The 25,803-nt window shown below is 38.4% G+C and overlaps 1 protein-coding gene across 1 annotated transcript in view; it reads right to left on the bottom strand.

Moving 5' to 3' along the window:
• The window catches only part of LOC101480347 (protocadherin-15), a 214,916-nt gene that overhangs the window by 171,254 nt on the left and 17,859 nt on the right, over nucleotides 1–25,803 (bottom strand). The window contains exons 4-5 of the mRNA XM_076887498.1: nucleotides 12,063–12,077; nucleotides 11,518–11,583 (exon numbers count right to left, since the gene is read on the bottom strand). Coding sequence (XP_076743613.1) covers nucleotides 11,518–11,583; nucleotides 12,063–12,077 — 81 coding nt within the window. The remainder of the gene's footprint in view (nucleotides 1–11,517; nucleotides 11,584–12,062; nucleotides 12,078–25,803) is intronic.

Below are 25,803 nucleotides of genomic sequence, written 5' to 3'. Positions count from 1 at the left end.
TGGAAATGTCACAAAATGTGCTGTTATTTGTTGTTTGTGGGTGAAACTGTCAATGAAAATCAAACAGGGATGTTTATATTAGTGGTGAACTTGTGATGAATAACTTGAGCGTTGGTCTAATGTGCTCCTTGTTATATTTGCTGATGTTCTCATGTCGTTAACCATAAAGGACCTGTTTTAGTTTACGGGAAATATTTAAACAGAGAGGAGGCAAAAAATAAAAATAAAAAAATAAATAAAAGTGGAAAAAAACAACTACATATAAAAAAAATGAATCACAATGTATCCGCTTGACTCCATTTGTACAGCTCCAGCAAAATGCAAGTGACCCATTACCAGACTAATAACACATCTCACTTGGCATCTGCCCTTTCAACAGATGATGGTACATAACGACCAGGGCTCTGCGCTACGAACCAAGTCCAACTCGCCCAAACAACAGGAAATCATGCTGAGCAGTTACACGAAGGTGGTTATTAGCTCGAAAAGTAAACCCAAGGAGTGTGCTCACATGAGAAAGGTCAGCCACAAACACTGACACGTCTTCTGGCAGTAGAACAGCATATTTTACCAAGATGATCGAAGTATTATGTTAGAAAAATATGAAGGGATGAAAAACAGAATGGACAATCTGTACAGCAACACAGCTGCAACTAGCCAAAAGAGTAGTGGGTGTGAGCATGTGTGGTAGAAAACAAAGTACGGTATTTAAAAAAAGAAAACAATATATGTGTGTGAGCATTTAAAATCTTTTGGCCAACAGGTACTAACATATCACTACCATTTCATGTTCCATTAAATGAACAGACTACTTTGCTTGTTAAAAAAGACCTAAAAACACTAAGTTTGCGTCGTTTATCTGTAACTTTAATATAAGGTCAACAAGTACAAGGCTTAGGTGCTATTTTCAGGCACCTAAGCCTTGTAAAAATTGCTTTATAATTGCTTGTGGCCAACAGTAAAAAAATGCAGTTAAAGTTGCCTAGGGATCTAAAGTTTTCTTTGCAGCTCATTAGAGAAAGATAAAAAAAAACTTTAGAGTGTCTTCAAATTGATTGCTCAGGAGGCTAAGATAACCCTCTCTATGAACCACCTCCATAACACTGAAAAGAAGGGCTAAACCTGAAGATCACTGTGGTTTTCTCGAAGCCTCCCATCCTTTTGTCTGAGCAGTAAACTGTCAGCAACATTAGCAGCTGCTTAAAAAAGACTTATTTGTGCTCAAAACCAAGCATTGTTTTTTCCCCCCATATGTACAAAAGAAAAAGTATTCACCATTACACGCTACAGCAAATCATGTGATGCCAGTCCTTTCACCCCCTTATGTGCATTTCTTGCAATTCTGGAATGACGGAAATGATTGGGCTTGTTCTTATTCTTTCTCACCCTTCTCTCCTTCCTCTACATCCTTTTCCTCTTAAACCTTGTTTGTGGTTAGTGCATTGGTTGCTGCCAACTGCAAATTCATCATGGCCATGTGACAATTTACATTGGCACTTGAGTATCACTACACTGAATAAATAGGGGCCACAGTTTAGAAAAAACTAATTCTGTGTGAGCACTGATTGACGAATAGAAGAAACAGGTAGCAAGCATTAAAGGATTGCAGTTTGCTTTTTTTCTTGTGTTTACTTTTTTAGTTTTTCTCTAAACTTATCTTTTCAAGCTGTTGCAGCACCTTCATCTCTGTAATCTGGGACTCTCTGAGCTCCTGCACTGATATATTACTGAAATGATGCTAAAGATTGACCTTCTTTTACACTCATGTCTCCAACCGGACCGCATATGTGAAGTTACGAAAACTGAGTGGTGCACAGCAAGTTACGCCTCATTAGGCTCATGCCGTTGTTCACAAGGGCAACAGCGGCTTGTAATGCAACCTAAAGTAAGTCACTTCCGTAATCACTTTATATATTTCTGTATTGCAGTAACAAATTTAATTGCTCTACTAAATTTAGCAATCACTTTATAATTTCAGTCATATGACAAAGAAAGTTTTCACATGACCATAAATAGATCTACAAAAGACTAAGTGCACCTTTATCACTTCCACAGGAATTAAGAGGGTAAATAGTAGCCAGGTGCTGTTAATCAAATGCACTTGATTAATTGAGCAAATGTCACCACCTCTATAAAAGTAGAAGTTTTTACAGTCTGCTGATCTGGAGCATTCAGGTGTGCATTATCACAATGCCACAATCTTTCCTGCAGTCGACGTTCCGGCAAATTGAATTCAAGGTCAAACCATGCTACTCTCAGAAAAACTTCAGAAAAACAAAGAGCTACAGCTCACGCTCTATAGGCCTTGGTTAGCATGTTAAATGTTCATGGTATCACAATAAAAATAAATAAATAATAAAAAAGAACAAATATGTCTTGTTTGGAATGATTACCAGGAGAAGGTGACATATCTCTAAGAGAAACATGGTGACGTTGTTTAGGTTTGCAAAGTTGTATCTGAACAAACCACAAGAGTTTGGGAACAACATTCTTTCAACAGATGGGACCAAAATGGAGATATTGGACAATAACACACAACAATTAAAATGTCAAATATCAGCACAAATACTTTCATACCAACTGTTAAACACAGCGGTGGACAGATGATCATTTACGCTTGTTTTTAAGCCACGGGACCTTTGCACCTTGGAGTTATCAACCACGAAATCCTTTGTACGCGAAATAATCGTAGAGTGAAATGTACCATCCGTCTTACAGCTTGACCTAAATTAGGTCAGACAACAGGATAATAATCCAGAGCACAGCAGCAAATCTATAAAAGAAAAAGATCAAGGTGCTGCTATAGTCTAGTCAACGTGGCTCCAAAACACTGAAAAGACTGAGAAAATCTTATAGAAAATTATGCTTCAAGTTATTGCTACTGAAAGTGGATCTATGAGTTATTGAATCATGGGGTTAACTTATTGTTTTCTGTACTAATTAAACTATAATACTGATATTCAAGAATGCAAGCTGGGAGGATTGAAAAATAAATGTGCCATTTTTTATTTGGACTTGTCAATCAGCTGATTTCCTTTTCTCATGGAGTGCTCTAACATTTGAGAAGTACAGATATTATTTTCACTTTTATTGCACAAATGGACAAGAATATTTATGCAAACTGTGCCCAGGCTGGAAACAACTGTCTACTGTTGCTAACATCACATCCATTCCTTCCAAACATATCAAAAGAAAATACTATTCCCTGCTGCAGAATGATGCTAAATCTGTGCCAACCGCAGCCAAGCTTGATTTCCAACAGGAAACATAAACAGCGATGAGTCTCCACTCCTACCTGTACCTTATCTGAAATAAAAATCCCTGTCGTTGCATCATTTTTTCATACATATAGGATCGCAACCCTTGTGTGTTGTTCAATCAGCCTGAGAGCTATGCTGGCGGGGGCCTAGGGTCACATGGGTCAGCCAGGTACAGTACAAGGGGAGAAGCCAGATTAGGGGAGATCTCTGTAACTCCAGGTTGGTACAAAAAAATAAAATGAAAAGCAAAACCTTTGTAACAGAAACAACAATGTAAATTTTGTTGCTGCCTTAAGCACCCAAGGGTATACTAGGAGAACCAGACCTGATCTGGCCTATCAGATTTGAGAAACAAGTGCTTTTGTTTGTAAACAATTACATCTGTGTTCATCTGTGCTCAACGCAACTCAACTTTATAAGACAAAATGACCAATGCACCACACAAAAGAGACAAAATGGATAAAAACAAAAAAAGGAATAAAAAACTACAAAAACTTCTACACCTACAAACTACTGTGTGTATGTTCATGTGTGTAAGAGAACCCTAGAAAGTTGAGAAGCAAGCAGGATTGTGTTTGCTCGCTGGAAAACTTCTCGTCTGTGTGCACACACCCGTCTGCACACACAACAACATAAACACACACGCACTGAGCGATCTCATATCTGATCTGCCAGACATAAAATTGGGTCATGGCCTTCTGTGCTACCATGGAAACCATGTCAAATGCTTTGCTGTGATTTGCTGATTTTATATAAACGAGGAACTTTAATGAAATTGGTTTCTTTATATGAGAAATGGGATAGAAAATGGAATTCATTAGGGGGCTTTCATTCCTTACCATCGTCTGGCTATCTCTCTGCTGGTTTTTCTGCTTCTTTCTAGCAAAAATTTAAATAAAAAAAAACCCTCACCAAGACAGGCGAAGAAGCCTGATAGAAATAGTGCCTATACCTTGTATAACTGTGTCTAATTTGATACCACAGACCATCTAATGCAAATGGACTCTTTTCACAGTGACCTCACTTTATAGTAGACTGAATACAGCACACAGCAGCATCTGATTAAATTGACCCACGTGTTAAAGCACACGGGCAGAACCATATGAAGCCGCCGGTGTGTGTGGGTGTGCACGAAGGAGGGAATTGCCTGAAAAAAAAAGAAACACAAAGAACATTTAGAGAAAAAGGAAATGAGAAAGACAGCAGAAGAGAAGAAAGATTGGGTTGAACGAGAGGGTGATATAAATAAAGAATAAAGAGAATATTAGGAGTAAATAGAGAGAAAATGAGCATAGTGGCAGTGCATTAATAGAATATTTTACAGGACATTAGCTTAACTGAATGTGGCTGCACTGCTAGTGTGTCATCCAGGTATGAACCATGGGCTGAAAAGTAATCATCACATCTACCTCCTTCTTGAGCGCTTAGTGGGTGGGAAGAGACTCAAGACAAATACTGTAGCACTGGATAGGAAGGACAAAAGAAGTAATGAGTGTTGGCTGGCCAAGGTAAATTCGCTTTATCTACCATTTAAGTTGAGATAGTTCGATGGCAGACACATAGAAAAGACATATTAGAGAACATTATAATTTCTAAAAGCATCAAAAGTTGTTTTGACTCTCTTACTGAGGTTTTATAGTAGTTTGACTTCCTATAATTTACAATGTTATCACCTGCAAAATAATGGTTTCTGCTATGTAGCGTTTAGTACTCGTGACATCTGTTTGACCGCTCTAATCTGTTTTGAAACAGGCTGAAGTGGTCCCTCCAAAGTGATAAAAGGAAGAAAAGTACAGAGGTGAGAGACACTTTTCACAGATGAATCTTCTTTGAAACAAAGCATTCTTTCAACATAGCAGCATTCTGAATTCTGTCCATTTTGTTTGGTGTGTGAGAAGGGAAGTTAAAACATTGCATTCACACAACAAGTCAAGGGCTTTTCACATCATCTGTACCAAAAGTAAGAAAAATAAAATTCAATAAATAAATAATTAAAAAGGTAGTTTATCAGAAAAAGAGGTACAATGTGGGCCTTTGCTGGTATTTCCACACTGAATTACATCAAATGCAACAATGACAATTTTTTGAGTGATAACCTTAATCCAGGGTTGGGCTAAACCGAGTCCCAAGGGGGCCAGAAGCCAGTGTACTCCTAGTGCTGGTCCCAAGTCTGGATAAATGGGAAGAATTGCATAAAGGTGAAGACAGAGGAAGAGGAGATTTGGAAGGAGTATTCAGAGGGTACGAGAAAGAATAAAAAGGTATAAATGTAGAGATGAGAGTATAGGGAATTTAAGTGTAGAGACTGTAACTAGTTAAGGGTTAGAGCTGGCTGATAGGAAAGAAACTAGATGTGCTGTGTGTGCAGGACACCAGGTGGAAGGGAGTCAAGGCTAGGAGCATGAAAGATGGATTCAAACTTTTCTACCGTAGGAAGGAAACGTAATGAAATGGAAGTAATCTTGAAGGAAGAGTGCGTTAGTCGTGTTGTGGAGGTGAACATATTGTAGGAAGTGGTTATGTTGAATGTGGTGATGTTGTATTGCCTCCAATGTGGATGTCAGAAGAGAAAGGAATTCTGGAGTAAGTTGGATGAAGGAACAGACTTGAGTGGACATGCATGTGAAGGGAACAGAGGTGACGAGGAGGTCTTGGGTAGGTTAAGGAGAGAAATGCAGAAAGGACAGATGGTGATGAGTTTTGCAAAAATGGCTGTGGTTAATGTATACTTCAAAAAGAGGGAGGAACATAAGGTGACATAAGAGTGGGAGAAGCTGCACACAGGAGGACTATATCTTGTGGGAAGGAGAGATAGGAAACTGCAAAGTGGTGTCAGGGGAGAATCGAATGGTAGTTTGCAAATCAAGAAGAGGAACTGAGTGAAGGCAGAGGCAAGGATTAGATGGTGGAGGATAAGGTCGAAGAATGTTGCAGAGTTCAGGGAAGACTTAAGATGGGCTCTCGGTGGCACAGGGAAGAGTTACAATATGAATGGAAGTGTATAGCTGCAGTTGTGAGAAAAACTGCTAAGAGACTGTCTTCATATCCTCTGGACAGAGGAAAGAAGACGAGGAGATCTGTGGTGGAATGGGGAAGTACTGGGAAGTTATTCAAAGGAAGCAGTTAATTTAAAAAAAGTGGGATAGTCAGGGAGATGAAGAGAGTAGAGAGGAGTATTGGGAGGCTAGCTATACTGCAAAGAGAGAGGTGGCAAAGGAAAAAGCTTGTAATGCGTGTTGTACATGAGGCTAGGCACTAAGGAAGGAGACAAGGATTTTCATCAGCTGACTAGAGCTTGAAATCAAAGCTACCAAGGATATGCAGAAAAGCATGCGAGGTTGGTGCAGGACATGAATGAAGTAGTAGGCACGACTTCTCAGAATGGGCTGACTGAGTGCAGCATGGTTAAGATCTTGGAGAAGCTTACGGCTGCTGTGAATACTCAGAATAAGACCTCTGAGCGTACATTGGATTACATCACGGAGAAGTTTCCCATTCTATGCAAGGCCACCTGGGTTGGCTGGAAGCAGGGCGAAGGACACATTTCACTGCAGGGCAACCTGCATGTGGCGAATAAAGCCTTGATTGATTGATTGAGATTGGGTTCAAGGCGGGGGGATTAAATCATTAATTGGTTCTGAGCCCCTTCATGTTTGCATTGTTGATGGACAAATTGACAGATGAGGTCAATTTGTCCGGGAGTCTCCGTGGGCTGTGATATTTGTAAATAATATTGTGATCTATAGTGAGAGTAGGGAGCAGGTGGAAGAGAGTCTGGAGAGGTGGAGGTATGCTCTGGAGAGAAGAGGAATGAAGGTCAGCAGAAGCAAGACAGAAGGCATGTGTGTGAATATGAGGAAAGCAGATGAAATGGTAAAGATGTAAGGTGGTAGGTGAAAGGTAGACAAGTTTAAACACCTGGGGCCAGCACAAGAAAGGTGACGAAAAGAGTGCGGGCAGGGTGTAGTGGGTGCAGACAAGTGTCAGGTGTCTGCAGCCAAGCTGGAGGTGACAGAGTTGAAGATGATAAGATTCGTGTTAGGAGTGACGAGAAGGGATTAGAGAAGGACAGCTCAGTTTGAGCAGTGTGGAGACAATGTAAGAGTGACAAGACTAATGTAGTTTAGACATGTCCAGAGGAAGGTTATAGCAGACATGTTGGACAGGATGTTAAAAAAATTTAAATCAGGGAAAGGGAAAACTTAAAGGGTGGCTAAAGTGGTCACAGGTGTTTGACGATGTGGCTGCCGACTGAAGTTGCAGGATGAATTCTGAAGTGTATAGGGCTGTACTCTGCTCACACTCAGCCACTTCCATTTGATTTTCAATGATAATGACCCAAAGCACATATAAAAGCAACATATAATTTTCTCCAGGCAAATGAATGGTATATTCTTCAATAACCAAGTTGGTTACTGGAGTTCAACACAACTGTGCATTTTTGTGCATGTGCATGCTTTTTAGTTACTGAGGACAAAACTGAAGGCAGAGAGAACAGATGCACAAATGAGCAGCAACAACAGGGGGCTATAGTAAAGGCCTAGCAGAGTATCTCAAGGAAGTAAACACAGCATTTGGTGATGTCTTTGGGTTCAAGACTTCAGGCAGTCATTGACTGCAAAGGATTTTCATCAACTATTAAAAACAATCTTTTATTTAAAATGAAAATTGGAGACTGTTAAAACAGCGGTAACTACTAAACAGTTAATCCAATACTTTTGTCTGTACTTTAATCACATCCTGATGTGCCTCTTTCCAAAAACCTACAGGCATAACTATAATGTCTAGCAACTTTTTCTGAAAGTGCAGACTAATAACGGTTTTATTTAGCTTGCAGCTACGTTATTATCAGTGCAAGCTAGATTAACAAACCTCAGTATATTTACATTAATATTAGAAATAGCAGTAAGCAAAGCTGATTAGATACTATTAAATGCAAAAATTGAGCAAACATTTTCCAACTTGTTAGTCTCCCTCTCTTTTCTCTTGTCTTTCTTCGACTCTCTCCCGTTTGCTAACACCAACCCGAGATAATCACCCTAAAGCAACAACCTCTATTAAATCTGTAACACTATTTCACAGTTGTAGAGCAATACAAGCCACAATGCATACAAACCATTCCAAGGCTAAATTATTCTTCACCAGCCCCGTTAGGAAGATTACGGCTTAAACAGGCACACACTTGGATATTCAATATGTACACAATTACTGCACCGACAAATGAATTACACAATGTTAAACAATGTGGCCAAGCTATTACCTATGATATATTTAATTCAAACAAACTATTTAGTAGTTAAGAGACATTGTGTGAAATCTTAAAAAAAAATTAAAGGGTAGTAATTTGTTTGGTAATTGGTTACTGTCCCTAACAATCCTTTCCCCCCAACTATCAACACTAAATCTGTTAAGGGTGATTGTATCTAATGTTTAGACATTTCATTTTTTAGTAAATGTTCAGAAGTGTTCAGACCCAAAAGTAAAATGTGAGGGATTTAAGTGAATTTTACATGATAGAAATACTGAAACTGAGAAAAGCAACATGATATGTGAAATCTCAACACATATCATGTTGTGTTATCTTTTCTGTCAGAAAACAAACCTCATAAGAACCGAGAACATTACTCACACGATGCTACTGTATAGTACAGTAAAACCACACTACTTTATTAGGCAACTGCTCCTTAATGCAAATATCTAATCAGCCAATCACATGGTAGCAACTCAACACATTTAGGAATGAAGACATGGTAAAGATGACCTGCTGAGGTTCAAACTGAGCATCAGAATAGGGAATAAAGGTTTTTAAGTTACTTTACATGCGGCACGGTTGCTGGTGATATACGTGCTGGTTTGAGTATTTCGGACACTGTTGGGATTTTCTCACAGAACCACCTCAAAGCTTTACAAACTATTGTCCAAAAAAGACAAAGAAATCACATTCAAATATAAAAAAACCCTCATGTGTGTCTATTTATTTCAACTCTTCTTACAATGTGTTGTTTATATTTGCTTTTGGAAGGACAGCTTCAGTGCTGCTACTGACAGTGTGTGACTTATCAGGCTCTTTCATACATATCTGAAAAAAGGTCTGAAGTGATTTGATTGAAAACACTAATGCAGTGAAGCTGATAAATCTGTAGTTCTGACTGACAAAAGTACAAACTGTCTCTGATGAGTTCTGAGATTTAAACAGGGACAGCAGAGCAATCGAGAAAAGCTGCAACAAGGTTGCGAGGCGAAATACAGATGTCAACATCTGGATTCCACCAGCTGCTTGAATGAAACCAGAATGAAAATGTGTAAATAAAACTGAAAACTAATTATACACAATAATAATGCTCAATATTGTGCTTTTAACTTCTGATGTGATGAAACTGCTAGTGTTTACTCGCCTGACAAATCCAAGCTTGAATTTCAATGTCGAGTTATCTACTTATCTTTTCATTTTATCAACCAGTCTCTTTTTCTCAGACCAAAGACCAACACCCTGGAGTCCCCTATTCTCTGTTGACACTGAGCCCGGTGTTTTGTGCATTTAATGAAGTTGGCAGCAGAGGACCAGTGAGGCGTATTTTTCACAAACTAAAGGCTCTGTACTCGTCTTCTTGCTCTTGCGTGTGGTCTCCCACTTTATCTTTTTCTTTGTCTGATTAGTAATATTCACTGTTTTTGGACTCACAAGTTTTTCTCTAGCCTAATTTATTTGCTTCTTTAATCAGCAGAGCAGCCTTCACTTATGCTAATATAATTGGAAAAACTGTTTTTCCTGTGGTCAATCAACCTTTCAACATAACGAACATGTATTAGGTAACAATTTTCACGAAAGTGATTTTTGCTGAAAATGGATCTCTTTAGTACTTTGTAGATGTCCCACTAAAATCTTTTTTTTTAAATAACAGCACGCTTGTTTGATTGGTGATTTATAGCATTTATGATTTTATGATTAAATGTTTTCTCAGATTAAAACAAATTTTTATCTTTAAACAACAACAAAAATAAAAAGAACATTAGCGACGTTTCACTCGTAAAAGATATAAGTGTTAATTGGAAGCCCTACATGAAATTAACACTTCCAGGCTGATTACCAAAAGCACCAGGAAAATAAAAGGTAGGTAGCTTTGTGTGATGCATTAAGCCATTAACAGCTAGCGATGCCAGCTGGGTTTATGGAAAACATTGCTCTCCTCTGTGTTTGGTTCTGCTATGCTAAATCTCTGTTCACGTCAGTTAGGATTACTATAATCAGGTCTCACACTTTAAAACTTTGTGAAAAACCAGACATAGCAAATATCCTCCCCCAAGCAGTAATCTAAAGGCTGGAGATACGAGAGCAATTTAACAATACAGATCAACTTGTCTATCCATAATTTACCTTTATTTGTAAATGCATTTGCTTTGATCTACTTGACTTAAGCAGGGAATAAATTAATCCATTGAAATGTGTGGTCCCTCAACACATAATCTGCTCTGTACTACACAAAAATTCATGATGCTAGATATACCAACCGAAGCAGACTCTAGGAATGTGTGTTTGTTTACATCCCTTTGGTCTAAATGGCACAGATGTTGAACCAGGGTCCACTAATGAGCCATAAATCCCTTAAATAATTTGAGCTGGAGACAAAAACACAGAGAAGAGAAGAGAAGAGAAGAGATATCCACATAACCGGAAACACAATTAGTTATAAACTCTAAAAATACTGACGAAGTCATCATAATACAGCCTGTAAACACAAGATTTTCCTAAACCTTAATATAGCTTGAATCAAGTGAAACGCACCTCTTCCTTAGCTGTTGGTTTAATGTGAAGCTTTGTCTGGAGACAGTCAAACAAAGGTAATGAAATCGACCAGCAAGGAACTTCAAACCTTAATAATTAACACATTTCACCTCAAAACCAAGATCTTGTTATCACTTCCAAGTTGCCAGGCAACTAGTAAAAATGCCAAGAAGTTACTGTGACCAGATCGAAACAGCACATATAGAAAAACACAATAGCAGTTAGAACCTTTCATTAGTTCAAATAAGATGAGGCTTCAACTATGACCCAGTTGGCACAGAATATTTTAATGAGGGCACACCACATGCTATTCCAATCAGCGTCTTTTAAAGGTCAAGATTTTCAAACAGTGTTTGTCTAACATACGCTAAAAGGTAGTAATCATACTGAAGTGGTCGCCCATCACATCTTGAGTTTAGACCATTTTTAAAATCTCCTATGAAGCATTAAGCAAGAAAGAAAATAATACTTTACCGTTGGGGCTTTCTTCATCGATGGCAACTATGGTAGCAGGAGGACCCGAGCGGGAAAGTTTGCATTCTGGATAGAAAAACAGAGAAAAAAGAAACATGAAAAGGTACCATTAATACATTACTGAATATTGAGTTTCATTATTCAATTTCATTTTAAATGGTCCTCTAAGCACTATGTAGTACTTAGAGGACAGATCTTTTTTCTTTTCTTTTTACAGGGTTGCAGTACCATGTGTAAGAAAAGGTCTAAGGGCAACTCCACAGAGATTGAAAAGGAAAGCTTGGCAGACATAAACTGTTGCTTATGACCTCATTTTTCTTTTTACAGAGAGAGGAAATGATTCTGTAGTCCAGCCGAATTATATCGCGGGAATGAAAGGTGTATAAATAAGGTGAGGTGGAGTAAGAAAGGCAAGAACTGACAGTACAGAGACTGACAGACGTAGCCCACTATAACCATCTCTGTAAGGTTGGCAGGGGTTAATAAACTAGCACAGTGACTGAACACACAGTTAACAGAGAAAGAAAAAGGAGGAATGTTCTCACCCTCATATTGCCAGTCTGCATCAAGAGCCAGCCCCACCGCACCAGGAAGGAGAGAGAGGGGAAAAGAAAGGTAGCAGTGAACAGAGGAGAAGAAGAAAGAGAAATTAGGAGAAAATTTTCACTTAAGATCAGAATTAACTATCAGAACAAAGACAAAAGGTAAAGACAAGGGCGTCAAACATGAAATGCAGTAAGCAGGTTCAAAGATTTGAAGATGATAGCCAATTTCTGCCAATCTTTCTGAGCTTTTCCAACATCTCTCAGAGCCATCACCCACAATTTACTGTATTACTACGAGAAGAAATTATTTCAAAACTGGCCAGAAGCTAAAAACTGTCTCATTCAGAGGGAAAAGAGCACCGGCATTCAAACATTCTCTTTCATCTATTTCCCTGTTCTTGTGAGATACAGTGAGAAAAAAAAAGAACACCCACATTCACCTGACAAGCCGATATTACTGTACAGCTCTCGAGGATGGTTGGGAAAGTCCCAGAGGAAGGGTGGAAGATGGATATCTGCTCACCTAGAAAATAGACTTCATGGAACAATGATCACACTTTCTCTCTCTCGTACCCTCTTGCTCTACCTCTCCAGGATAAAGCATTACAACTGTGTGACATCAGCGATTATATCAGAAGTCGGTGATGTGGTGTGTTGTATTTTCATGTAGAATGAAGCTCCCAAATGGGAACTATTTGCCTGTTAACACAAATAGTTCATATTAGCGCATCTTTCTGCTAAAAATATCAGATTTCCAGTTTGTCATGAACGTTTTCTTTGTCCATACTGTAAAAATCCAACCACATCACTCACTCAAGAAAAAATCTATTCAAGACCTACTTAATAGATTGAGGCCTACTCAAACTGTCTTACTCTATAGTTCCTCAAAAACGGAATCTGGTCATGGTACAGGTGATAATCTCAAAGTCTTAATAGCTTTAGGAAACAGAAACATATTAAACCTTAATAAATGAATGCAAAAACACAACAACACAGATGCTCTCAGACAGCCACACTGCATGGCACAATTAAGCAATTAATAATCAATCATGTTCCGTGTCGGCAGACTACCTACAGCAGGATATTAAGGTAAACTAAAAATTGAAATGCTGAAATTAAATAAACTTAGCATGGTAAACCTAATATTCTAACTTTATTTCCTTTCTAAAGTAACTGAAACTGAATACATTGGATTAACTTGTACTATTATATTGGAGCAGCACTAACACATAGCGCACACATGTGCCGCCACTTACGTTTTAATTAAAAAAGTATGTAGCAAATGTTCAGTTTAGATGATGTTACAATAATGTGTTTAACTAATTTTTATATTAAGCTGACTAAATCCTGTGGAAGAGGTGAAGGAAAAACGTTGCAAACTGAGATGACTTTGAAATGAAAAGATGAACATAAAATGAAAGAATATATAAAGATCGAAATACTCAATCACTTTTCTTTCTCAATCTCTTTCATGTGTGCTTTAAATAAGTTGGCATAGTAAATAACTGTTGCTCTTCTTTTTTTTTTGCTTTGCTAATGGCAGATTAAAGACAAAGGTGAAATGTTAGCATCACCAGCTATCTCTGGTATTTCCACAGAGCCCCAGAACAAAACCAGTAAATAATTATGCACGACCTCACAAACATTCAGAAAAAGAAAGAGAACATGCTAGCTGAAACAGAGCAGAAACACAAGTTTCAGTATTCACAATTACATTTATTACCATTTGCGGTTACAGTAAAATGATTGCTAATCCCTAGCATTGGAATGCTAATATCAAGTTAGCCTAGCTAGTTTAGTACTAGTAGATGGTTACTGTTGTTGTGGTACTGACTCCCAAGCTGTCTCATCCAACTACCACTACCATCTATGTGTTCTTCAATATAGAAAGCAGTACACCCTACGCAGACTGGTAGGTTGAGAAAATGGCTCATATTTTATGGTTTGTGGCTAACTCAACATAAATTTACACAATTTTTTGAGTCTGCTAATGGTCTTCATATGTACTGTTGCCGCATTCCATTTGTCTCAGGAGGAGGATGTCGGTGCTGGAAGTGACATCACTCTAGAGTTTAGTATATTGAAATAGTAAAGTTTCAAAAAAAGCTTTATTTATTCATTTTTACTCCTTAGGAAGGTAAAGCCATTTATACATCACTAGCAATACAGCACAATGCTTGTGTTTTTTTGCACTTAAATAAGCTGTCAAAGCATATGTAAATGCTCACTGCTCAACTCAGTGAAAAACAATTACTTAATGACGCCACAGAAAACATGGGTTTCAGAGCACAGTGTGTAAAGTGAAACAGCCTTATCAAATACCAGAGCCAGCTTGTCATTTTCCAAATCAGTAGGTTGCTTCTGCAAGATATAGGTTGCTCTGACTTAGTGGTTTGTAACTGTCATGCACACACTTAAACTCTGTGAGATACATAAATCTCTCTTTCTCCTGAGCCAAAATTACTACATTAAATTTGTGGACTTTCAATTCATCAACTTCAAAGAAAATGATATAAAAGTGGTATGAAACTCAATCTTAAGATACAATGAAGTTGTTCTGGGTTCATATGTTAGTTAAATTTAAATTCATCATCTCTCTATACCATATTGATAAAACACAATTGCTGCTTTATTTTCCCATTTTTTTCAATATTTCATGGGAAATGAAAAAAATCTTCCTTTACTGCACACAAGTAATAGTGTATAATATTACTTTTATGGGTTAGATAGCTAGATATTTAAAGCAAAAGACTTTGACACAGAAGAATAATCTTCTGTAACCCAAATATTTTTTATGCCTACATCATCCACAGTCCTGTTCATTTCTTGAAAAATACACATATTTCCCTGGATGTCAAGCTGTGTCATGGCTTCCAGGCAGGCTTTGAATGTTTTATTAGTTAACTCAGAAAATATTTTCTCCCTCAAACCAAATGATGTGTCTAGACATATTCATAAACTGTATGTGTTTTGATTGCAAGTCACTTGTGCAGCAATGGCCAGCATAATTATCTGGACACTTAAAGAGTAAGCGACCTAGTCCAATACAACTGCTCTTACACATAATTTAGAGTTTCACGAAGTTTAAGCATTTTCCGATTTTGCCGTTGTTGTCGAGAAGGCGACGGGCCACGATGTCCATGCCTTTTACCCCTCTGAAGCTTTTTTCTAGGGTGGATTTCAGGTTAGCAACCGAGAAAAGAGGATTGAGCGATGGAACAATAGTCACTAGTTACATCACACTCTCCCAGCTGGTGCATGAGGGTGTGCATGTGTGTGCGAACAGCAGATGACAGATGTGTATCCCCTGCCTCACTGCCTTTTTATCCTTCAGTGTAAGCTGATGCCCCTCATATATTACTAACCAGCCATTTGTTCTCCACGGGGCACCTCAGTTTCTCAGTCTCTCTCTACCCACCGTCTCTCCTCTTCCCTGTCTACTCTAATTTGCCCTCCTCCTTTCTACCTGTCAGCCTGATTTCCCCCTCAAATAATAAAAATTAAACAGTATGAAACAGTAAACAGCCTGGGTTGTAAGTTAAAGTGGCAGATGAACATGATGAGATTTCCCCAGATGAAATGAGCTAAATCTTTTAAGGTCGTGCTAATTTAAAGTTTCTCTCAAGTGCAGTGAATTCTTCCAAAATAAATATTGATTAAAGCAAATTCTTCCAAGTGTTTGCACAAAGATGGAATGAATTTTGTTGCCACTCTGTTACCAGTTTCCAAATTAAATAATGCATTAAAGCAATCCTCTGTTTCACTGATGAAGAGTCACATTCACAGAAATTCAAATTCTCTGCTCTTTATTTCAAAAGGTCACAGGCATATTTTCACACCCATTAAAGTGGCTCACGAGACAGTTACCGTTCTCAAGCATACAGGCGCTCATATCATATCCTGCAAGTATCTACTCATGTTCACCTTCAAAACTTTACCTGTGTATTTTTATTCTCTCATTGATATGTACTTGTCTTCCTATAAGCGCTCACAGAATCTTCTTTAAGGATACACTTTTGCTCTCATCTTTCAAAGTTTCTTGTAAAGAAATATATAATCACTGGAATGACTTTGTGCACGAGCAAGTGAATAAATCCATCTAATGCCAGCTTCCTGTCAAGCTGATGAAAAGCTCCACTGAGAACTGTGCAAGGGGAATTGGGGTGAAGCATTCAAGGTGCGGAGCTCATAAAAAAGACTTAAAACTTTAAAATTCAGACAATATCACAGGTAGTCACAGAAAAAAAAGAGAGAAAAGTTTAAATCCTTTCAGTTTTATCATCATCAAGCACGTCTTTATTTAAACTCGGGGCGTTTCAATCAATAACTCCTTTATTTATTATTCAAATGCAGTCCATCTAAATTTGGCAGTCACAATAAGCAGGTACAGGTTGCCAAGAGCGGCAGAGAAAAAACTGTCCCCATTAAGAACAAAGTTGACTAAGAAAAAACTGAGAGAGAAGTGACTTTGACTGTTAATGACCAAAGCAGTGATCCGCAGTCAAACCAGACTTGAGCTTGCAGAAAATGACTGTCATTGTTTTCAGTACATACAGAACCACAACCCAGCAACTGTCTCCATGGTACAAACATGGATGTTGCTTAGGACATGTTTTCCACAACTCCATGTGGACACTGACACCACTTTACACAGTTTAGACAATCTAACCCTGATGTCGGTCTGCCCCCACACACTCACGCATCCTAGAGTTACCATAAAATATACATGCTGAGGCCGTGACTCAGTGGGACACCTGGACAAGCCTAACTGTGGGATGCTCGCTGTGTGTGTCTATCTGGTTGGATACAGAATGAGTTACTCCACACTGAGAAGACAAAGTGCATTAATGTATTGATCTTGTATTATTGTCACTCAAGTAAAAGTAAAATTTGACATTCCTTAATAACAAACATAGTATTTTAATTATTGAGTTTTAGAGCCAAGCTTTGGATAACACCACGTTTCTCCATTTCCATTCTTTATTTACATTTCCAGTCAACCTTTATATCCATCTAGATATATGTGTGGCATAGCAGAGAACCATAGATCTGTTGGGAAAATAATGAAGCCTAGATGACCTGAAAGACACTAAATGTAAGAAATTAAGAGTTTTGATGGGACAATCATCTACGTCAGTGAGTTTGTAGGCCACACATGATACAAACAGACTTTGTCTTAAACCACTGTGTGTCTTGAAGTTTTGCAGACATGAATGCAGGGGAGTAAACTAAAACGCATTACCATAAGCTCACATAAAAAAAAGACCAAAAGAATTTCACAACGGCCAAGAAATCCAAATAGCAGCTATCTCTGGGTACACAAGAGACACACAGCAATGTGGACAACACGGCAAAGAATAAGGAGAGACTCAGACAGTATATACACAAGACAACAAAGGGAGAGGTAACAGATGAGGAATACAGCTGAAACCAATCAGGCACAAGGAGACAAAGCAAAAAAGGACAAGTCACGTAAAAGTACATACAAAGCTCCAGAGATGTGTGGATTTCAAAATAAAACAGAAAGCAAATAAACAGGGAAACACCTAACACAGAAGCAAACACTTTCCTTGAGCATTTGCAAAAGTAAAATAAAATGAAGGGTCTTCTTGCACCACCACCTTTGGAACTTCATAGTTAGTCGCCATGGATCGAATAAGATCTAGCTTTGAAATTTATTTATGAACCTGTTCTCTGATTTCAGCTAATCTCCATGTTTAGCCACACACATGCGTTAAGACAGCTTCTGAATATATAATTCGATAACAAATTAATAGTGTGTCTGCAGGAGTTTAATTCATGGCAAGAAGTCTGATGGTGTGGACTAACGTGACAGATTGCTGAGCCAAGGTTGCTTTCTTCCCAAATGACAGTGAAGAACACCACAGACATCCCTGATCTTTCAGAGCCATCACCTTGGCCTGCATCCATTTAAATAATTGATTCATTTCATCAGATGATGTTTCAGATTGGCTCTGTGAGTGAAGTATAGTCAGCTATCTTACAGGGTACTTGTTATTTATCTATGTTAATATAAAAAAAAACAAATCTTCACATTTTCACATACATATATAATCAGTTTTATTGCAGATGAGAACATCAATCCTTATGCATATCTGTAAAGTGAAAAGGAAGCTATAGTGAGCTATTAAAGCTACCTTAGCATAGCTACACACTGGAAACGAGGTATAATGGCTAATATAGCTCTATATAAAGGTTACAGATTAACCAATTCAGCACCTAGGCCAAACCTGATCGCAATGACAATTTTAGGCGATTATTGTAGTAAATATATGTTGACTTAATATCCAGTACTATACCAGATTAGTTGCAAAAACCAATTACATTTAAGGGTAGCACTGAGGAAGCAAAGTTTTCGATTTCTGGCAAATTGTTTTCCATCTGATTCTGCAATAGTTTCTTAAGCTTTTTAATCATTTTTTACCAGGCCATATTGAGAAAAAGCAGTGCTCATTTGAGAACGTTGTACTTGACTGCATTCCGCTTGTTACCATCTGTTATATATTTGCATGGCTTCTTTGCCTGAAGTATACAGAGTGAAAGGGAAAACCCAATGATGGTGAACTACAAAATATGCTGGAGTAATATGTGAACATACTGTGGCAATAAAGGCAAAGAAGCGTAATCTCAACAGACGCCTGGGTTGATCGGATATCTGAAAAAAAATATTGCTCTCTCAAAGGAGAGAGGAATTTGAAACTGCTTGATTGATGGCTACATAAGTTGAATCTGGCATACCAAAAATAGAAGGTAAACATTTTATGATAATACTGTCTCGTCTCATGAAAAAGACTGAAGTGTAATGGCTAATTTAACAAGAGAGGAGATTGAATAGCTTCATGTGGTGTGGAACTGTAAAAAAATATATATACCCAAAAAAATCTTCCAGAATATCTTTTTTGAGATACTTCAGAAAGATCTGCGTTGACTATCTCTATTAAATTGTCACTAAATAGAATAGCAGTGACCTTATAATATGTGTATAACATAACCACAGTATGTCTTTAGCCATGGTGTTCTAGACAGCTTGCAAGTTAAATTAGACATTCTTCTTGATGCAACTTACTTAATCTGCACAAAAGTCCTTTCAAGACCATTTAAAAGCACAGTGTTAAAATAAATGAAAATGGTAGAATAAGAAGCCCAGCTAATATGCTTGCCCATTTATTCTATCAAATGCTGTGTCATGGCTGCAGCACAGCACAAAACATATATCAAATTGTTTTGCTACAGGACTGCCTGGCTGGCTGACAGGTTTGACTCCTAAAAATATACTACAAAATCTTTCAAACACAAAAACTGAGAGACATGGTTGTAAACGGCTGAAATACATGAGCGGGCAGAGTGGAGAAAGGCTGTTTTTTCTTTTTAAAGTTCTCCTGTGTCATGTTCTTTTTAAGCTTCCATCAGCAGGTACACCCATCTACAGTCCCTGGGGTCCAATTTCTCTCTGTCTTTACTCCTCTACCCAACCAGCCAGCCATTCATCCATCACCCGTCCTATCCATCCATCCTTTCTACCTGATCCATTCATCCATTGAGGACAGAGCAGGAACAGAGGGGACAAAATTGGTGAGGAGATTATTTCAGGGGAATAGAGAAGAGAAACGAAGGGGAGAATTGGTGGAGGAGGGTAGGCTGAAAGGGGAGAGAAAGGGGGCAGTTGTGATGAGCGGATTGATGGGGAGTAGTGATGAGAGGAAAGGGGAAAAAGGAGATGAGAGGAGTAAAAGGAGGGGATTGTCAAAGAAAGACACTGCAACCTTGTGTTAGATTGATGCATCTCTGGAGAAAACGGATTGTCGACCCACTTGAATTCGAAAAACGAAAAAAAAAAATGTATACACACAAAGACACGCATACGCACACACAGACTCAGTGCTGTAGGGATCACCACTTTGTCAGTGTGCTGGCTTATCCATTATTCCGCTTCCCCCCCTTTCTCTTTCCCTATCTGCTTCAGTGTGTCAGGTCTGTTTGCAGCCAGTGCAGGGTTGAACACGGCTGACAGCAGTAGTGGCGATGATCGGACAGCAGTTAATCTGAAGACGCATAACGGAAATACATAAACACCTTCCCAGCACCCAAAATGCTTCTTGGGTAGCCTGCAACTGCACCAGGCTACGCACATTTCAATCTATAGATCCAGTTTGAATATTGACTATAGCTATGACTATACTATTAGCTGATGAAGTTAAAAAAACAAAATAAAGGACTAGTTTGACATTTGTTCAATATGATCGACTGGTACAGAATCCACAGAGGTGATACTTCCGAAACACCTCCTACAGAATTCAGAGAGACATTCTTGAATACCTTGCCCAAGTCCATGAAGCACATAGTTGTGCTTCCACTCACCCTTAAATATCCTTGAGATGATAAAGGTCTACAACCACGACCAGGACAAAAACAGCATTTTTCCTCGTGACTCTGAGGTTGGACTACCAGATGGAGTCTCCTCTCCAGCACCCTGATGTAGACCTTCTTAGGGATTCCGAATAGTTTAATCCCCTTAAAGTCTCCATTGTTAGAGAGGGGAACCACTGTCAGTCTGCCAATTTGGAGGCATAGAGGCACCTATCGCTCAGTGTTCCAGAGGTGTCCAAACCAAGACAGCCCCACAACATCCAGAGCCTTAAGGCACTCATGACAAATGTCATCCACCCAGGAGTCTTGCCGCTAAGGAGTTGTTTAACTGCCTCAATACCACCTGATGGGTGAGACATCACCCTCATCCCTAGAGTCTGCTCCTTCTACGGAGGATGTGTCAGTGGGATTGAGTACATTCTCAAAGCCTTCCTTCCACTGCCTGACTAAAGTCAAGCAGCATCAAACCTCACCCATGCGAGAAGACCACTGGTTTTCCCTTCTGAGTCCTCTCATGATTTGCCAGAATTACTGGAAAACTGCTTCAAAGTTGAATGAAATCTTCATCCACTGGTATGTGTCAGCTGCTTGTGAAATCCAACAGACTAACCAGGGTCAATAGGACTCCGTCAACCTGACAGTTCCCTTTACTTTCAGTGTTCACTGTCTGGTTCAGGGATTAGCACAACATTTGCTCTCTGACTTATAATTTTGGATCTGTTGTCTTTTCTATGTTCACTTCAATGTTTCCCCCTTAATTTGAACTTTGAAATCTTTCAGTTCAGCAGAACTTTGAATATGTCCTTCAATAGTATGCTCTGCACATCCAAAGTGAAGTTCTCCATACTAAATATTATGTTATGTTTCTGTTGTATGTGTGAGTCAAGTGCAGATGATTTGGTAAACCTCACTGACTTATCATAATAAATAAGAATTGGGTATGTGGAAAGTAATATACAGGGATGGAGAGACAGCACTAAGGGGTAGTGCCAGTGGAATGATATAAGGAAAAAAAACAGCAATAAATGTTAGAGGGGTAAGGCTCCAAAAGCAAATGGAAAGGCAGAGAAAATATAATCTAGAGAAATACCAGTCTGCTTCAGAGATGGGATATGAGAAGAAAATGGTAGACAGGGAATAAGGGACAGATAAGCACAAAAAGAAGCTGATATAACAAAAGATGGAAGAGACATTCCCAAGCATCAAAGGAAAGCAGTAATAAATATTAAAATCACCTTGAAAACTCCACCCACGCACACTCACAAGGGAAAAATGTCTAACTAACAAATCAGTTTACGTCTGTCTGTGTATGTGTGTTCTTAGCTTAGCTTGACATCTCTTCGTCCCATCCACATCAAACTTGATGGATGTACTGCTAAGGACTTGAGTAAGTGCAGTGCCAAACATGAGGTGATTAGAATGAGGGGTAGCCTCATTTTGGTGGTCTCTTCCCTGCTGCTAGGCAAACAATCACCATTATCAAAAGCCTTATCATCAAAGGCAAATGTATGCTGTCATGACGCAATATATCAGTCCAGATCGTGTTATATGCTATGCTGCAATATCATATGTGACCATGATGTCACAGGATGAGTTTGAAAGAAGATCAAAGTGGATCATTTCAAAGAATAAGATGTCAGGATTAGAATTTTAGATTAATACAAGTTATTGGGACTGAAACAAGACCACATCCAAATAACGTATAAGACAGCCTGGGCTAATAAGTGTATTGAGGTCGCTGCAGTAGTATTATAAATCGTAAGTTTCGGTCTAATGTTACTTTGGATGGCAGAGGATTAGACAGGTATTTATTAAAGCACTTCAAAGTATGACCAATCAAATAGACATTAGTGAGTCTAATAAAACTGGGGTTGTGCTATTTAATTTGCAGTTATGCAGGCCAGAGTTTTAAAAACAGATATCATTAGTCTTGTAGCAATAGACAGGCAAGTACCCAAACAAGTCTTTCTTCAGCAGCAGGAGCGTTGTGCAAAGTTTAAACTAGTTTAAAGATGATTAACATTCACTTGCATCTAGTCCTCCACTACCAGGCATGGAATAATGCCATACAGGTGATATAAGGTGCTGATACATGGATGCATTGCTACCTTCCAAGAAAGGCAGCAATGCACTGACAAAATGCAACTGAGAATAAACAGCTAATAAACAAACTGATTGAAATGTGGCACCCAAGTTTAAAATGTTTTTGTGTCATGCAGCTAATGACAAAATGCCTAAAGAGAAGATGGTTCTTTGCTAAGTTGTCTGTTATGTGCACGTTATACCAAATAATTAGAAATTTTCAGGAGCAGGGTGGAGGAAACCTTTGAGGAGTGGAGCTATGGACATTATATTCATCTTTATTGAACAACAGTACAAGATCATGATGGTGACGTACAAACTGCATCCAAGAGAGAAACAGCCAAGTCATACTGCTATGGCAATACCAGCTCTTTCAATCCACACAGACAGCATGCTAGCACAAAGCTAGCAAAGAACACAGAGTCATTGGCTGAGTGCATGTCGACATTTCCAGAGTATGATCTTCAAGTGATGAGTAGCTAGGCTCCAAACATTGTAAAATTCATTTCTACCTGTTCCTGCTTCTATACTACAATCGCTTTTGAGACTCTTTGATCTAATTTTCAATTTTGCTCCATGTTGTTAGTTTCGTGTTCATATGTATGCACTAATTATATTGTACATATTTTCATTAGGATACTTGGTAATTATGTGAAAGTGGTCATGATACGGAGTAATGCAAAAGTCATTCAACAAGTAACGACAAATTAAATTCTACTGTGAGTGCAATGAGTAATTACGTAACTTAAATACTCACTGCATCACTTTAAAGAACAATGACAAGTAATGAGTAATGCTTTACTTTCTTTTTAGTAATAACCCCAATATCAGTTTTATGTGGACAACACTGGTTCATTCGTTGAGATAGTTGCCTTTTTTACTCTTAAATGATTCATAGGTCGGTTTAACAAACAAAGAGAAACTTTGAAAGGCTTTTTGAAACTACTGCTCAACACCCAGTTTATTAGCATCATGACCAGAATTATAACAACGTCTGGCTCTGTAGAAGCCAAAAAATAAAGCAGTGAGGAGGGGTTTGGGACTTTTGCACAGTACCTTTATAAACAATCAAGGAAATGGCTTTTCAAACACTAGGCTACATTAATAGCTTAATATCTTTAGTGATTGATGTGTCGTGCTGGTTCGTGATACACAATCGGCAAATTTATTTATATCCTCACTTCTAATGCAACGTTGACCACACAGCTGTGAGTGTGGGTTCATTCACAGTGTGAGTGTCACCTCATGGTGAACTGTTAGTGAGTAGAAGCAGATTGTCACGCTCATGAAATTTTATGTCACATTTTTTTCCTAGAACATCTAAAAAGGTTTCTGGTATGACAAAGTTATCATAACAGGACAGGGTGAAGGCAAAGGGGAAAAGCGGGATATCTAGTTGATTATGTACGGTGAAGTTTTCATTTTTTTTAATTTACCATCCTGACATAGAGGTAATTACTCAGGTTCAGCAAAACAAATTAAAGTATTTAGTGTTTAGAAAAGAGCATGTTGACCATCAAGCTCAGTGTGTGACCACTTGAGCATAACATTTCAGCCTTTTTTGTTGGCTCTTGTTCACATGCGTTGATAAGTCACAGTCAATTAAAACAAACAGTGAAGCACCTATGCACATGCTAGCTTCAAATTAGTTCATAATCAGTCAAGTTAAAACTTCAATTAATGTTTCTCACTTGTCTCGCAGAGAAATTTTAGATGTGAATAAGCTGACAACGGCTAAAGTAAGCAATTTGTGTGCTACAAATCAAAATGATTTCAGCAATAAGTACTAAGATGTTATTAATTGGAGGTAGTGCCAAGTTTCTAGTGACGAAGACAAACAAGAGCATAAGAGTTTGGAGTAATTACAACTTTCAACAGCTTTGCCCGAAAGCTTGATTTGACTCATTGTATGTTTAATCATCTTGGGATTGAGGCTCATTAAAAATATACTGGTACACTTCTCACCCGGCAAACGAAAAGTGAGTAAATATATTCCTACCTAGGGAGCAAGGCTAATTAAAACAACCTAGTACCCTTGTCGTGTGATGGTCCAAAAAGTTAAAAGCAACCGCTCATCCTGGGACATGGGCTCATTAATAAAACACCAGCACTTGTGTCATAAGGGGACCATAACTGAGTAAAACATTGTCTGTCAAAAGGGTACCCAGGCTCATTAAAACATACTATTCTTGTTATAAGCAGTTCCACCAGGATAATGACCGGATCTGTAACTGAATCCAAGTAGGCATGTGTGGTAGGGTTGGACGATGTCTACCACATTGCAAGACTTTTATAAGTTACTCCTCCATTTGAGTGTGAGTAATCCTATAGTCACACTTGGAAAACTGGTGTTTGAGCCCACAGCACTACCAAATTATTGCAACTGTGTGCAATGACATTGCAGTATTCTTGCCTTTGAAATGGTTACTGCAAAGATGGGTAGCAGGTCTCTGACCACTCGCACTCTGTTGCTGTCTTCCAAAACAAATTTGGTCAGTCCTTTATCAATCAGATAAAGGACTGACCAATGAATGTAGCCATCAATGAATGGGATCAAGTTAGCAAGTGCATGCAATCTCTTTGTGATAATACAGAGATCAAATGTGATCATTTGACCACATACACTGGGATTCACTTAAATTCACTATATAAACTGTTTACAATCAGAGTCCAGCCAGAACCTCATAGACTTAAAGCAGTAATTCAGAAATTCTTCCACAAATAGTGACATAGTTGTTGCAAGAAGGAAACTTAACTACAAAATGACACAGGTACTCAGTAACTTTGCTTTGACTGCCATATACTGGCTGGCAACTTGTTGAGCCAAGTCCTCCTTTGCAAAGAGACATGTGCAAACCTTTGTATTTGCCATTTAATCTGTTGGAAAATGATTGCAATCAGTTTGATTTGGATGACAATTGTTTGCAGACATGTTCCCTCCCACCAGGTTACCTGCACAGGAACTACTTGCAATGGGTCTCTGACTGCAAAACAATTCAGTGCAATCATTGGCTAACCACCAACGTTTCCTAACTGAACAAAACTTGTTATATTTTTACTCTACTGTTACTGAGCTATAATATCTATAATATCAATATAGTAAATATATAGATAGTGTGTTTGTTATAACATGGTATTTGTTCTGTGTTTTAATGGGATGAGCCAAATAAAATGAACATTAACACTCTTGATTGAGCCTTTAAAGATGCTGGATCTCATTTAACTTTGGGCATGTGTTACATAAGGATAACTTGTAAGGGGAAATGCACTT

This window comes from Maylandia zebra, linkage group LG8 (assembly GCF_041146795.1).
Source record: "Maylandia zebra isolate NMK-2024a linkage group LG8, Mzebra_GT3a, whole genome shotgun sequence".
NCBI classification, from domain to species: Eukaryota; Metazoa; Chordata; class Actinopteri; order Cichliformes; family Cichlidae; genus Maylandia; species Maylandia zebra.
This window is presented reverse-complemented; position numbering and strand designations above follow the sequence as displayed.